The sequence below is a fragment of the Podarcis vaucheri genome, assembly GCF_965113315.1.
Source record: "Podarcis vaucheri genome assembly, chromosome: 5".
Classification (NCBI taxonomy): domain Eukaryota; kingdom Metazoa; phylum Chordata; class Lepidosauria; order Squamata; family Lacertidae; genus Podarcis; species Podarcis vaucheri.
Genome location: NC_138763.1, coordinates 29,235,971 through 29,252,996, shown reverse-complemented (window position 1 = coordinate 29,252,996; position 17,026 = coordinate 29,235,971). Strand labels below are relative to the sequence as shown.

General features: G+C 39.3%; 1 protein-coding gene across 1 annotated transcript in view; it reads left to right on the top strand.

Moving 5' to 3' along the window:
• Positions 1 to 16,442, top strand: part of PLS1 (plastin 1) — a 56,942-nt gene extending 40,500 nt beyond the window's left edge. The window contains exons 11-16 of the mRNA XM_082224212.1: positions 6,478 to 6,556; positions 7,631 to 7,745; positions 10,011 to 10,144; positions 11,284 to 11,407; positions 13,037 to 13,161; positions 14,284 to 16,442. Coding sequence (XP_082080338.1) covers positions 6,478 to 6,556; positions 7,631 to 7,745; positions 10,011 to 10,144; positions 11,284 to 11,407; positions 13,037 to 13,161; positions 14,284 to 14,419 — 713 coding nt within the window. The 3' untranslated portion in view covers positions 14,420 to 16,442. The remainder of the gene's footprint in view (positions 1 to 6,477; positions 6,557 to 7,630; positions 7,746 to 10,010; positions 10,145 to 11,283; positions 11,408 to 13,036; positions 13,162 to 14,283) is intronic.
• The last annotated feature ends 584 nt before the right edge of the window (positions 16,443 to 17,026 follow it).

Sequence of the window (17,026 nt, the reverse complement as noted above, 5' to 3'; positions counted from 1 at the left end):
TTGCAAGACCTTTCAATTGCTTTCTTGCTGGAGATGGAAAGGGGAAGAAATGGAATGGAGGACAAATACTTGAAGATAGATGGAATGAAAATTTTCAAGATGCTTTAGAAACTTTAAAACTGAGTCTCACTTTTGCACCAGTTCTTGGGTTTGCTGATGGAAAACTTCCATATACTCTTCGTTCTGATGCATGACACACTGAACTAGGAGCTGCCCTCTGACAGGTACAGACCAGAAAACCTCAACTCATTGTTTATGCTAGTAGAAGACTGACTTCTACGGAATGCAGCTATCCAGTTCATAAATTAGAATTTCTTGCCTTAATGTGGGCTATTTGTGATCAATTTCTTTGTTTTTTTAAATATGGTGCAGAATTTAGATTGATGACAAATAATAGTCTCATGACATATGTGAAGACTGCAAAACTGGATGCAGGTGGGTGGCAGCTTTGTCACTGTACAACTTCAATATTGCCTATCAATCAGAAACGGCAAATATGAGCCAGGAAAGCCACACTAACGGCCACTAAATGACAAGGAAAATGTAAAACAATAGTGTGTTGCTAGGCAGAGCCCAATAAAGTATTTTAACTGAGAAGACTGTCTGGAATAATGAAATTCATAAAGCAATAATGCAAACTCATGAAGTGCTGATAGGCTCTCAGACAGATAATTTTAATGAAGCAGTAACATCTAGAAAAACAAGGTTAGTAAAACAAGAAGACAGTATAGCACCATCATTTGAGAATCCATCATTTGAAAAACTTGATCCCTCCGATTCTAGACCTATAAATTGGAGGAGCTACAGGGAAGTGACAAATATATTGCCCATGTGATTCATTTCCTGGAAACTGAGTGTAAAACTACTTTAGAGGAAGAAAAAGGAGGAGAGTATGAGACAAGACTACATCTACATGAGTAGCCAATTTTTTTTTGTTTCTCCAGGAGTCCTACACAGGAAAGTACAGTTGAGGGGATAGACGATTTAACAGCTGGTAGTTCCTTACACTCATCATGCTAGAGCACCAGAGGGAATTCATAATTAAATAGGCCACAATGGATTTGAAAGAACTGTAGAACTGGCTTGGGACCATTTTTACTAGCCTGGGGTCACTAGAGTGTAGAGGAGAAATGTCAGACCTGTGAGTATTCTAGTAAAAGAAAGGCCAGCGTAGAAAAAGCAGCACAGCTGGTACATATCCAGACTTTTTCTCTACTAGGCTTAATTCAAATAGACAACTTAACTTTGGAGCCAGATTGTTCAGGAATAAGGAATGTATTAGTGGCAAAATGATCAGTTAATGCCTCAAACAGCTGCTAACATATTGTAGAACATCTTCATCAGTCACTATGGGTTTCCTAGAAGAAGCCATAGTGATTAAGGTGCTACTTTTGCATCAGAGTTGGGTCAAATCTCAGGAGTAAAGTCACAACTTCCTATTACCCAAATGGACATCCAGTGAAAAGGTGCAGGCATACCTGAATGAACATGTTGGGAACACTAGAGGACCTGAAAAATGTTAAGCGGAGACCATCTTTATTGCCTATTGATTTGTGTTTTGGAGTTAAAGAAAAAGGACAAGGTGTGGTGATGGATCAACAGTACATAAAAGATTTAAGATGAAGACTGTGATACACTTGCTGCCAAACAAGCTGCAAAAAATTAATTGACTAATAACCACTTTGGCATCCCATATGTCATTTCTGGAAGCTGGTGACCCTTAGTTTTAGGTGAAAATAAAAGTTTGCTGATCAGCGGGAGCCAGTGGTGCATATAATAGTGGAACAATAAGAGGGAGACCTACCTGTTTACAGACTACAAGCAGAAACTGTAGAAATGTTGTGGTTTCATTACTGGTTATAAATCTGCAGCCAGTATGCACATGGAGTCAAGTCCAGGTAGCAGTAGAACCAACTGATGAAGCAGCAATTCAAACAGAGGATGAGGAAGAACCACAGACTGAACAAGCAAAATTTCCACCACTCCTTTCATTGGAATTCTCTGGCCTCCCTAGCAGGAGCAGCCAGCATTATGGGCAGTTAGGCTATATTATCTCAGTGCAGCTAGGATGCCTGTCTACCTCCTCTCTACAAAGCCCTAAAATCTTAAGAGCAGATTAGTAGTGAGGTCTTCTTTAAAATTTTAAGATGAGTTGTGAAGTTCTCCAAAACTATAAGTACCTTGCCTGCTTATATTCTTTTTCTGTTACAAAGGGCCTGCGAGTTTTGTTTTCCACATTGGGCTATGGCACTTGCAGCCATTTAAAGAAGACTGTTATTGGAGTTGAGACAAGTGAACAGGAACCATTTCCCCTCTCTTGTCACTAAAACCAAGCAACTGGTACTGATAATGACCAGGTGGAAAAGTTCTGTGGTAATGGGAGGACGGTGCTCAGTTTTATAGCTTTGCTTTATTTATGTACATTATATATTTTAACAGAGAATATTGTTATTGTTTGATGTTCAAATATTATAATCTTGTCTCTGTACGAGTCCTTTATTGTGAGTCCCTCAAGAGACCCCGAATAGCAAAATTGTTAAAACACCTTTTCCCCAATATGATTCAAGCTTCTCTGTCTAAAAGAAGAAGAAAGTGTTTGTGTAAGATCTGATCACTGTTCTTCCAGCATTTCATCCAGTTTTATCCTCATTGCCTGCATTTTGTAGTGGGTTTTTGTGTGTGTCAAATATTACTATATGAATGGTGAGCACATCCATTTCTTTATAGTTATTTCTGAGGTGAGCTTTCATAATTTGACCATTTATAATTTTCCCATTTTTCTTCATGAAATGCAGATTTGACTCCTCCTAATGTAGGTACTGTATTTAGTATTTTTCTTTAGCCTGTAAATGTATTTATCTTGAGATGATTGATTTTGTTCCCTTCCTGCTATGACTGCTTCCCCCTCCTAATTATCCTCCTGCACTGGTCATATAACCTATTTTTCTTTTTAATATGCCGTTACAATTGAGAGAAAAATATTAATTAATTCATATATAAATGCAAGGTTGAAAGCTGTTTTCATACATAACAGGGCTGTTTTAGGAGCCGTGACTTGGAGTCTCACAAATAAGGACTGAAGGAGAGTCAAGACTTTAGACACACAAATAGGGACAGTTTCATCCTCTGGAACAATACAGTGTCTCTTCTTTCTCTCAGCTGGCTCGAATTCTAATTTCATGAATACTCTTTTAGAAATACAGTAAAATGATACAGATTTGAGTTCCTCTGGTCCAGAGCTATACTCTGGGTATGCCTTTATGTCCTGTGTAAATGCCATCGTCTTCCAAGGCATTAGGATTCTACTGCAACTTCTCTCTGTTGTTAAACACACACACAATCACACAATCTTTTTCCACCAGGCATTTAATGATATAGAAGTGTGACGTTACTGGTGTTTGCACTGAAAAGGAGCAGTTGTAGCAGTGCTATATTTTATATTGTTTTATTATTATAGATATTGCTTTATCTTGTTTGTAACCCACCTTGTCATCACATGGTGATGAAGGGCATGATAAAAAGACAACAAATACAACTGTGAATAGGACCAACTGACTGAAGGGAAAATAGTCTGCCTTACTGGTGGCGAGACTGTTTAGCATCCAGTAGTGTTTCTCCCACACTGCTTAGACACTGGGGCCTTTCATGCATCAAGCTATTGCTCTAGTGTTTTAGATTTTGTATTGGTGATGGATAAACAAGGGTTTTTGCTGTCACAGAGAAACAAGAGCTGGCAATTATGCCCGAAGATTCTTATTTCTGTTTCCACAGAAAGATTGTGGGATGTGTTGTTACTGACTAGCCTTTTGATAAATTAAATTGTACCTAGCATTGTGCCACTGAGAGAGGGGAGAGAGAGAGAGAGGTGTGCCATATTGTTCAGTGACTCATGCCCTCTCTTCTTTATTCTATTGGCATAATGCTACTGCATAATATTTTAGTCAGACAATGAGAAGTGCCATAGGGCATGTTGGCTATATATATGGTGCTCCAGCTCATTTTTTGTTTTCTATTATTTGTCCCTTTCATTACATAAAATTCAGTCTGTGTCTCCAGAAGGTATATTCTGAATAATGAAAAGGAAGTGGGGAGGAGGTAATGGAAAGCTGGCCAGTTTTCAAAAAGGTGAAAAGCTTAAGAATTGTTAGGTTCCTTTTTAACGAATAATCCTGTTTAGAGTGGCATATTAAATACAGTGTGCTATTCTTAGTTCCTCGGTTCCTTTTAATCAGAAGTACGTTCTTTCAACTTGCACGCTATTGCTGCTATTGGTCTAGAGTGGATTTTTCTGGTATTGTTCAGCATGCAGTTTTTAAATTCTTACTTTGAGTGAAGTTCTACATATTTCCTTTCTTATGCTTTCAGTAATAAGCTTTCCTGGAAGCGTTTGTTAGTTGTCTGTGAAATGTTCAAAATACATTTGAGTTAGAGATTGTTTTTTTAAAAAATATCTCAAGCATATCAACACAGCTCCTTTTAATCATTGATCCCAAAATACACTGTAGTCCAAATTTTAAAATCGCAAGGTTTTCTCAATTAAGTAAGCATGTGGAGAAAAAGTAATGTTTCTCAATTTGAGCAGAAACAGCCTTGAGGAAAGAATTGTATAAGGTTGCCACATAAGGCAATTTTTATTTTTTGGCTCACTGTTCACAACATGAAATTGGTTAAAATATGTTGAAATTAGGCAGCATTGTTTAAATATTTAATTTCTACACATCACATATTGAATTAGGCTGCAATCCTTTACCTACTTACCTTGGAAAAGCCCCATTGAACTCAGTGGGACTTAGATAAGTAGCCATGTGTAGGACGTCATTGTATGTAATAATTAAGATTACATACAGTGGCATAGTATAACATTTATATAGGCTGGTTCCTAATGAGCACGAATGAAAGAGAAGGGCAGAGTAATATAGAATAAAGAGAAAAATAGTTGCTGTGTCTACACACATAGCAAAATGTGATAAGAATACAGAAAAGATAGAATTGGCTGTAGTAGTATTTTAGGTAACAGGGGGATGCACTAGTTATGAATGTTCACCCTTGTAAAAACATCACCCTGCAATAAAAACTGCACATCAGTGAGACAGATTGTTGACCAGATCATTCCCTGTACTTCTAGTTTTATATCTTCAGGGAGTTCTTCATATAGGGACCCCCTGCCTGCAGTTTGAAGTGGTACGTTCTGTGGGTCTCAACCATCTCATTCCATCCTGATTCTAAATAGATGCAGGTCACAGAGAGCCCCATTGAGAAATACTAAGCTGCACACATGTCATATAACTAAGGCACATGACTTTCCCCAAAGCATCCTGGGAACTGTACTTTGTTGAGGGTGCAGGGAAGTGTAACTTGGAACAGGGTGTGTGTGTGTGTGTGTGTGTGTGTGTGTGTGTGTGTGTGTGTGTGTAACTACAGTGCCCAGAATTCTATGTGGGAAGTCATGTGCTTTAAATGGGTTTTAAATGCATGGTGTGTACACAGCCAAAATCAGATGCTTTTGATCAAAACAGTAAGGACAGTGTGGAAATCAAACACCACATAATTTCATCTACAGCAGAATTCCCAAAGTTAATCTGCCCTAAATGTATGCCATATAAACAGAGTTATAACTTTAACATGAAAATGGTATTGATCAACTTACATGCATAATATTGTAGCAATACTTGGAAGACCAAGCTTCAGATGCCCTCTCAGTGTACTCATTATGCAGCATTGCATTAGGTAGCCTGTATCTCTGCTACAGACGCGGGTGGCGCTGCGGGTTAAACCACAGAGCCTACGGCTTGCCGATCAGAAGGGCGGCAGTTCAAATCCCCGTGACGGGGTGAGCTCTCGTTGCTCTGTCCCTGCTCCTGCCAACCTAGCAGTTTGAAAGCACGTCAAAGTGCAAGTAGATAAATAGGTACCGCTCCAGCGGGAAGGTAAACGGCGTTTCCATGGCCACATGACCCGGAAGCTGTACGCCGGCTCTCTCAGCCAGTAAAGCGAAATGAGTGCCGCAACCCCAGAGTCGTCTGTGACTGGACCTAACAGTCAGGGGTCCCTTTACCTTTTATCTCTGCTAAACTCAAATTACACTTGCAGAGTAGGAAATACTGTTTCCCCCTATATACTTCCCAAAGTTCTGTGGACTAGTGTTGGTATACAAATATGTTAAGTACTTTTAATTTGGTTTTATGATTTTAAGTTCTTACACTCCTCACCAACTACGTCTCTCAAACAGTAGAAGTTTTCTCTCTTTGGATAGTACTGCCCACCCAGACATGGTGTCATGGGAAATTACTATTTTTTAATAGAAAGAGTAAGCACCTCTTCTGCTTTGTGATTCCTGTTCCATTTGTACCCAGAGCTTTTAACAGCCAGATCAGAAGAGATTATTTCTCAGGAAAAGATACATTGCTTTTATGTTCTTTCAGAGTAATGGCACATATAAAATGTGTTATCTGAGAAATTTTGTACCCTTTGCTATAGGAGAAAGTAAGGAAGAAAGAACATTCCGAAACTGGATGAATTCTTTGGGTGTAACTCCTTACATTAACCATTTGTACAGGTAATATTTTTATTCTTGACTGGCCATTTAACTGATCCGTGGTGTAACCCTCACTGGAAAATATTGTAATTGATAGGACTTAGTTTTGCTTGGATCAATGATAACACAGCACTGTTTTTCTGATCATTAGAGATGATAGGCTGGTATAGCTCAGTTGGTGGAGCCTTAGACTCTTAATTTTAGAGTTGTGGGTTTGAGCCTTACAAAAGATTCCTGCATTGTAGGGGATTAGACTAGATGACCCCCCTGGTCCCTTCCAACTCTGCAATTCTATGATTCTATTCTTTCTATGATTCAGAACTGGGACTGCCAGATTCAGAACGGGACTGCCTCTTCTGGTATGCCCCGCGGAGGACCTTAAGGTCCATAAATAGCAACACTCTAGAGGTCACAGGCCCTGAGGAAGTCAGATTAGCCTCAACCAGAGCCAGGGCCTTTTCAACACTGGCTCTGGCCTGGTAGAACGCTCTGTCTCATGAGACCAGGGCCCTGCGGGATCTGATATCTTTCCGTAGGGCCTGTAAGACAGAGTTGTTCCGCCTGGCCTTTGGAATCGGCCTGATCCCCTCCACCTCTTTCCTTTTCCTTCTGTGATGGAACCCCTATTTGGGGACCTCCCTGGCTTTTTTCTGGCCCACGTAGGACCAGTCTGGATAGCTGGCCTTGGTGAAGATTTGACGTTTTCTCCCCACAAACAGTTTTTGATCTGGGCTTCCACTGAAATGAGGCTGCATTTTAAGTTGTATTTTAATCCTGTTTTTAAGTTGTATTTTAATCAATTGTTTTTATACCTGATGTTAGCCGCCCTGAGCCTGGTCTTGGCCAGGAAGGGCAGGGTATAAATAAAATTTATTATTATTATATAGAGAGAGATTTAGATATAGATATAGATTTTCTCAGTGACTGTGATAATGAGTAAATAAGTAAATAATTTAGAAGGAAAAGAGAGGATTACCAAGCAATGAAAGCCTCATAAATTTACTTGGATACACTACTGACTGCATTCAGGGAACATATAATTTATTTGTGTAAATATATATGTTTTTTCTCTCTCCCTCTCCCTACACTGACTAGTGACCTTGCTGATGCTTTAGTAATCTTCCAGCTCTATGAGATGATTCGTGTACCTGTACAATGGAACCATGTCAACAAACCACCGTATCCTGCACTTGGGGGTAACATGAAAAAGGTTTGTAAAAGTGTCTGTTTTGGAAACCACAGTGGCTCCTCAGCCATTTGCTTAAACCGCATTATCATGAATGGTGTTGGTGTCCCTGAATTATTCACCCTTGCTTAAGGTAGTGTATTAATATGGTTACAACTCTTGAAATAAGTTTCTTGGTGTGGCCCTTAGACTGGACCTCAGCAAATGCTTCACTTGGGATGAAGCATGCATGTCACAGAGGCATACATGCCTACAGAAAATGCAGTTTTCACCTACAGCACTGAATGAACTTACAAGTCTCGAGGCATTGAGCGATATAACCATGATAAATGGCCAACACAGATCAGTCGAATGCAACAGAATTTAGAGCTGTTTCACAAGCATGGAGCCAGAACTAAAAGTATATGCAGAGCAGGTCACTCAAGCGGCTGAGCTTAGCTGCTGAACACGTGTCAAGTTGCACACACATGCAGGATATTATTAAGAAATAATGGAATGTTGAGATTGTCCTTGCCATTAATATCAATCAGTGAATCCGTGGCAGAAAACTCAGAACACATGTAGGGCGGTTCACACAAGAAAAGTGAACCACATCACAGACCACACAGTTCAAGTTTCACACATGCATGTTTATTTAGAAAACAGATTGAAAACCTCAAGGCTTCTATTAAAGTCAGGAACAATGAATGCATCTATAGCAGAGAACTCAAAACACATGTAAGGCTGATATAATGCAAAACAGATTATGCAAGAAAGTGAAACGAAACCACCGTCTACAAGTCTAGTAATAAAAGTCCCTCTGCATTACATATGGTAGGTGAGCATACATATGAAGCATACGAAACTCAGTCACCTGCACAGAACAGGATACAGACACTTTAAACATACAAACAAAGCCAGGGTAGAAGCATTCTATTGATACATCTACAGGACTCTATGGCCTCTACAGTCATTGGAAATAGGCATGTTAGGGCCACTGTGTTATGTCATCACCCTGTGATCTTCAGGTGAAAGGTAGTATACAAATTTAATAAATAATAATCTGATATGGAAGGCAAATGGACAGGCTGCACCTAGTGGGGACATGCTTTCCTTACCTGAAGGCAACTGCCTCTACTAATCATTCCTGCAACTTCATCTGAAGATCACTAAACCAAATGGGAACTTGGAAGAAAATGTTAGCCAGTGAGGCCAAGTCTAGAACTTCTTTCCAAGTTCACTCAGTTATCCCCAGGGATTGGCGGTGAGGTGTTTCAAGCCATGACCCACATATCCATAAGGAGGGGGCAGCTGTGAACTCTGCTTGTTGATGGGCCATGAGGAGAGTATCAAGTGGTGACTCACCATGGTTGCAGGTACCAGCATAATGGGTGCCATTTAACACTTCAAAAGTGGAGTATCTGAAACCAGTGTGGGTGCAAGATGGTTCTAGTCCTGCAGAACAGGACGACCATCTGGATAGCCCACTTGACATTCCTTTAGGTGACACTGCTGAAGGTGATATTGTGACCTCTGAGGCATGTGCTTTGCCTGCTGGAGGAGGGCTGTCCATAAATGTGACATCTCAAGGCAGATCCTTGACTTTGCCAGTATAAGAACTGTGTGCTTTGAGGAAGGGTTCTGGTAATTGCACCCTAAGTGGTGGACCCAAGTACTGGTGACCTCTGGTGCCACTACTTTAGCTGATCTGGATGTTGTTCTTTTTGTTGAGCTTAGATCTGTGTTTACTTATTATTGTTTACAGATGGCTAGATAATGTTCTTAGGAAAGGGAGGTGTGTTGTACAGTTCCGTTAAGAAAAAATGTTGGAAATGCTTGCCAGCAGAGGTGAGAGTATTAAATTAGCCAAATCATATTTGCCTAGTAGTCCTTCACCAGGAATGTATGCCTAGGTTTTCTGTGCCTTGATTCATATTAATAAAAGCTAATACTTTCAGAAGATTTGGATGAAGTTTGTCTAACTGCATGCCTAAGCAGCAAGCATGACACCATACATATCTTTATAAACACATTCATCTGCTGGTATAGGGTGCTCTTGCTGCACTGGTGTTGTGGTTGGTTTGCTCCAATTAAAATATTTTGATAAACGATAGTTCCAAACATGGGCATAGTCAGCTGCCTCCCCCAAATCAAGTAAATAAATAAAATTACTTAACTAACTGGCCAATTGCATCACAGATAACTTGGCTCTGCTGCCTCAACATAAAGCCAGCTCCCCCCCCCCCAATAAATCCTGGCAACGCCCATGGTTCCAAATAGTTTCTGACCTTGATTTGTCATTTCTTTTAGATTGAAAATTGTAACTATGCAGTGGAACTGGGGAAGTCAAAGGCCAGATTCTCATTGGTTGGGATTGGTGGACAGGACCTCAATGAAGGCAACCCAACGTTGACACTGGCACTGGTGTGGCAGTTAATGAGAAGGTGAGGATGTATTATAGCTCACAAAACCAAAATGTTTTCAAAACCAATATATGTTCTTCATTTATTTGCAACCAGTCTGCAGTTTTATTTTTAAAGTCAGATAAATTATTTTCAGGAGTTTGTCTTGTCAGAAAATTCATAGGTACAGTTTAGGAACTTGACTTTATCCGATCTGGAATATATGCACAAGTCATATGCTACAGAATTAGGAAATACAGCATAAAATTATTTAGCAACAAAATTCAGTAAACAACTGGAGAAACTTGGAGCAAAGAGCAGGCAGGCAGAAGAATGAAGCTCCTCAACTCATACCACAGCCCTTGTGTTTGAAATTACCGCCCACCATGCACAAGCAGACATACCATTAAGCCCTTGAGGGTGATCTATAAGATGCTTCCCAATGTGACTAGTGGCAGTAGTGCCTGCCCTGTGTCTGATTCTCTCTCATGTTTCCTCTCTGTTTGGCTCTATCTGCCACAAAGCAGCTGGGCCGTATTGTGCTTCACTTGGCTTATGCTGAAGTCCCTGCCCTGTACTGCCTGGGGAGCGGGTGGCGCTGTGGTCTAAACCACTGAGCCTCTTGGGTTTGCTGGTCGGAAGGTTGGCGGTTTGAATCCGTATGATGGGGTGAGCTCCCGTAGCTTTGTCCCAGCTTCTGCCAACCTAGCAGTTCGAAAGCATACCAGTGTAAGTAGATAAATAGGTACCACTGTGGCAGGAAGGTAAATGGCATTTCCATGCGCTCTGGCACTCATCAGTGTGTCCCATTGCGCCAGAAGCGTTTTAGTCATGCTGGCCCCATTACCCGGAAAGCTGTTTGCGGACAAATGCCAGCTTCCTTGGCCTGAAGCGAGATGAGCGCCGCAGCCCATAGTCACCTTTGATTGGACTTCACCATCCAGGGGTCGTTTACCTTACCTTACCTTTTACTATACTGCCTGGTGCTGTGTCAATTTCAGTAAAGTTGCAGTTTGCTTTTAACCCTCCTGCTTTTTCTGTACTCAATGCAAGCACATTTTCTATAATTTTTTTCTGTATGAAAGTTGTGTTTTGCAACTGTTTTAACACGTTGTCAGGAAAATACGGAGGAATTGTTAAATTCCTTATCAGCTGAAAATACTGTGTTCTTTCTGTTGCAGGTACACTTTGAATGTACTATCGGACCTTGGTGAGGGGGAAAAAGTAAACGATGCGGTTATTATTAAATGGGTGAATCAGACACTTGCAAATGCAAATAAGAGTACTTCAATAACTAGCTTCAAGGTAATGAAGACACTCTAGAGAAAGGAAATGTGAATTAATCAGAAACATAATTATTTTGATGGGAATTGATCTATAGCAAAGGTTGTGCATTAGTTATTGTATATAAGTTGTGTATAAATAGCCGCAAATAGATTATGAATGCAAGTAGATTATGAATGTCATGAAAAACAGTACCACATTTAGATTACAAAATAATAGTAACACATGTTAATATAGATACAAGATGGTGGGTGTGTAGATCCGTATTTGTAATGAACTTTCACTATGTAACTAACAGAAATTTTGCTTAATGGAAATGAATAATTTTAGCATGTGACAGGAGGATTTCAATTTAACCAGTAATCCTAAAACCTCAGGATGGGTTTCTTAGAAGACAGTATTAAACATCCATCCCCTTTTGAGGCAGGAGTGCCGTTTGGGAAATTTTTGTAATATGATGTTGCATTAAAACCACTAGAGGGAGCAAACCTAACAAAGAGACTGAAATCTGTTTGGTGTGGTTGAAAATAAAACTGTTTCTGCTTCATAAAATATCATTTCCATAAGGTTTTAAGACATATTTGAGAATGGCCTGGTTGCAATATCAGTTTCATTAGGCCTTGAGCCGGTGTAGTTCTCTGAAGATTTGGCCATTCACCAGTGAAAATAAAAGTGTCGAGTAAATGTTATATGAATATTTAGCCAATATTTTTCAGAGTTCAGATCAGTCTCTTTCTAATTTAGAAAGTGGTCTCGTGGCATTGGAACATGGGGTACACAGAATGACAGAAGAGTAATGATGGACAGACGTAATCCACAATTATTAGCACTAGAATGGGATTTTATGGCCAGTTCATTTATTAAGATACATCAGCTTAATTAGTAGAGATAGGAGAACATTGCTGGGTTTAAAGGCACAGTATGCATCGTGGTGCTTAGAAGCTGTAAGAGCAAGTCTGAAATCATAGCTTTAATCTGCCTGGTAGGAATAGCATGCTGAGACTTTGGAGGAGTAAAGCTAATTCTGTGGTCCCTCCTGCTGATTCCTTGATGTCATGCACTTGACTGCCCATCTGCTTTAACTGCTGGAAGGAGGTGAGCAGGGTCGTCTATTTTAAGGCAGAGAGGAAGTGCGTTTCAGTAACCAGGAAGAAAATGCAGTGCTCAATGGCAAGCTCAAAGTAGTATTAGGATTCTAGAAATAGGCAGATCATGCCACTTGCAAATCAGTAGAAGGAAATCCTATTCACATAAGAAAGTCAACCTGAAAAAATATCCACAAACGTGCAGAATTATTCTGGGAGATGCAAGAGATTTTCCCAAAACCTTTTGATAGGATTTCATAACAAAATGTTATTTAGTCATAACAGATATTTTATCATGGGAAAAGAAGCGGCAGGTGGTTATAAAAGGTCATTTGTCAAAAAGGAGAAAATTCAACAGTATTGAAAAACATGACTTTGACCATTCATGATTCAGCAATTATTACATACACTGTGTTTTAGCTGCCACACCATTATATTAGGATTTATTTATCAATGAGATAGTGGATAAAGAGAAGGGAGATACATGGTGAAAATACTGGTAAGAGTATTAAAGAAAATCCATTCATTAATGATTGTGAAACTTTTCAACACCTTCTCCTTCCAGGACAAATCCATAAGCACTAGTTTACCTGTACTAGATTTAATAGATGCTATTGCGCCAAAAGCAATCCGTCCAGAAATGGTCAAGAGGGAAGATCTTTCTGAAACAGACAAACTGAACAATGCTAAGTAAGTCTTTGCAGAATATTTCTTCCTTTATTATACACGGAGACTCTGATGCAGCCCAGATGTACATGGCTAGTTGTAAATGTCAACTAATTCCTACTCTGTTACAGAAAAAAAGAACAAATGGTCTGTGGCACCTTAGACTTAACAGTGTTTGTGCTGTAAGCTACTGTGGATGAGAGCCTTCTTTTTCAGATCCATGAAGAGTTATTTTCAGCTGGCAGATAAATGCCCTCTATTTCATATCTGCCTGCCTGTATATTTTAACATCATGTGTCTAATGAAATGTACTGTTGTCAGTGCAATCAGGGATGAGGAGACTGGGAGGATGGGGTATATATTCAGGCTCATATTGGTTAGGCTTTTACTGCATGTTATAATAATATAACAATAATAATAATTTATTACTTATACCCCGCCCATCTGGCTGGGCTTCCCCAGCCTCCCTGGGTGGCTTCCAACAAAATATTAAAATACAGTAATGCATCAAACATTAAAAGCTTCCCTAAACAGGGCTGCCTTCAGATGTCTTCTAAAAGTCTGGTGGTTGTTGTTCTCTTTGACATCTGGTGGGAGGGTGTTCCACAGGGAGGGTGCCACTACCAAGAAGGCCCTCTGCCTGGTTCCCTGCAACTTGGCTTCTCGCAGTGAGGAAACCGCCAGAAGGCGCTCGGCTCTGGACCTCAGTGTCCGGGTAGAACAATCATGTCATCTTTTATTATTTGAGTATAGTAGTTTTATACTACACATCACAGCACTCCAGATGTTGGACTACATCTCCCATATGCCCCAACCAGTGGTGCCCATGGTCAGGGATGATGGGAGTTGTAAGCCAACATCTGGAGGACCACAGTTCACCCACCCCCGCAGTAAATTTTATACCGGAAGGTGGAACAATAATTATAGTAAGTAAACAGCAGTTGTGTAATATTTTGTTTCACATCTATGGCTACAAATTGTTTATAGGCAAGGGAAATTGATATGCTAATTGTTTGTTGTAGCCTGAATTTGATAAGCAATACGTCTTTAGAACAAAATAATGGCTATGCTACAATAATAAGGTTGTTATATCTCATTAGTTAATGCCAGATGAATAATGCTACTTTTTTTCTCTCTCTCTCCAAGATATGCTATATCAGTTGCTCGGAAAATTGGTGCTTGTATATATGCCCTGCCGGATGACTTGGTAGAAGTGAAGCCAAAAATGGTGATGACTGTCTTTGCTTGCTTGATGGGAAGAGGACTGAACAAAATAAAATAAATAAGATTTTTTTACAAATGTTTTCTGCCATGATATACACAATGAATGCCTCATTGTTTACAGACTAATGGAATTTAGTAGCTGTAAAACAGAGATAATTTATATAAACCAATGTGGAGATGTATAGAGAGACTATTTAATATAAGAATTGTTTATATTTAAGGTTTCATCTGAAAAGTTTTATATATCAGTAATTTGTGAGCTAATGTAATGCAGTAATCACCAATAAGATTACAATGTTATATAGCCTTTTTAAATGAATATGATACATGCTGTTTTCATAGTGCACAAATTATCAAGATTTTAAAGTGCTATTTTAGGAACTGCTGTGAAATTAAGTTTTTATGTCAGTGTGTTATTAACGCGTAGTCTGCACACGAAAGACCTTGAAAGTCCTTGCCTTATTATAAGGGACTACCCAAACTCCTGTTGGAATTTAGGCTGCAAATTAAAACCTTCTGATCATAAGGATTCTGTCTAGGGAGTAATTTTCATTGCACTGAATGGGACTGACTTCTAAGTAAAAATTCTGAGGTTCTGAGTACTAATTGATTTAGGCTACAATCCTAAAGTCCCATTGAATTATTTGGGGCTTACTTCTGAGTAGACATGGTTAGGCTTGCACTGTTAGTAGAGCAATCAACAAAAGTTTTAGTTGATTAATTGATGTACATTTTAATTGTTGTGGGTGAATATAATTTGCTGGAGTTGGAAGGTAAGATCTTGGGAAGGGGGGAGGGGTTAGGCTGTTCTGGTTCTTATGTATTACTATACTTGGAAATTAAAAATACTAAACAATGAGGACAGCTGTAGCTATAACACTCTGTTTCTTGGCCTTCATTAAAATACTAAGGTTGAGATGCGAGACTGGGACGTCCCTTATCAAAATCCGTCCCCTTTCCTGCACAGTCTCCCTTCACTCATCCTCTGCAGGCCTATGCCATGGTTAACAATTATATGAGAACCTCCTTTGTTAAACATGATTAATACTAACCAGAGTTTGCAGTTAATTCAAATTTAGAAATCATGAATTGGAAGCTGGCTTCATAAAGAGACCAATGCTGATTGTAGGCCTTAATCATGGTTTTGACTGGTGAGAGAAGGATGAGGGGAATTTGCTGTGGAATCAGCCCTTCTCTAATCCCTTAAATTTGATCAAATAATGAGACCCAATACATTTACAGTGGTCCCTGAGTGGTAGTTTTTGTGTACCAAAACTTCAGTATTTAAAAGACATCTGTATTAAGGTTAGTGTAGCATGCAGGTTCAGTTAAATTTAGGGAACAGTCAACAACCCTATACCCGGAGCTTTTTCTCAGCTGGAACTTCCTGGAACTTAGTTCCGGCACCTCTCAGGTGGGCGCCATTGCCATTATAAGAGAACAAGGGATGAGTTCATGGTGAGTTCTGGCACCTCTTTTTCTAGAAAAATAGCACTGCCTATACCCTTTTTAACAATATGGGGAAGATAAGCTGATATAGAGTTATCATGGTGTAGTGGTGGCGTTTCTGCCATATCCTGTAGCTCCTTAGCCATTGCATCTTGATTATAGCATTGCACCCTTAGTCAGTTTGATTAGTGAAAAGTGTAGCTGGTTAAAGCAAATTTAAAAAATAAAATTGATTTGCAAACGTAGTATTGAAGATGGAACTTGCTGTTTATTTAAATGAGTTGCATTGCAGGAGATTGTATTAGATGACTCTTGGGGTTCCTTCCAATTCTACAGTTCTATGATTCTATGTTTTAAAACTGAACATCCCCTCTTGTCAATATTGTTCTGTAGAAATGCTTGTAATATGAAACAACTTCAACATATTTTTTAAAGTAATTTGTTAAAGAAAAATTAACAATTGGTTGTGGTTTGTGGCACTGAATAAAACTAAGCACAAGTATAACAAGGACAATAAGCAAAATGAAAATTATGTACGTAGTAAGGCTTTCAATGAGAAAATATCCAAGCTAAAATGTTATATTAAGAAGCAATAAAGAGAGATGACAGGTCCAGTTTGAGGCCTCTCTTTACATGTGATGAGCTTTCTTATAAATGTTTTTAATATGTGTGCACTTCCTATTGCTGATTTCTCATAGGAAAGTTATATATAGTTATATATAGTCTCCTTATTGCAGACTATATATTGGTAAAAAGATTCACATTTAGACTTCGGGCACATTCACACCATACATCTAAAGCACTATGATACCACTTTAAATAGTTATGGCTTCCCTCAAATAAATCTGCAAGCTGTAGTTTGTTAAGGGTGCTGAGAGATGTTAGGAGATGCTATAGAATAACTACAGTTCTCAGCACCCTTAACAAACTACAGTTCTCAAGATTCTTGGTGGGGCTAGAACAAGGACTGTTTAAAGTGGTATGATGCTATTTGAACTGTATGATGCTGATGCAACCAACAACTGATAAATCAGTTTAAGTCTCTGATAAATATGTCATTGGGGGAAAGCCAGTTCAAGATAGGCCTAGAGTTGTTGGTTCAAAGTGTGGCTGGCTTTGTCATCCAAGAGGCAAAACCTTTGAGGCAGTTTACTGTAGGCACATACCACACTCCTGGATCATAAAGAATTGGTCATTCATATTCAAGGAGTGTAGG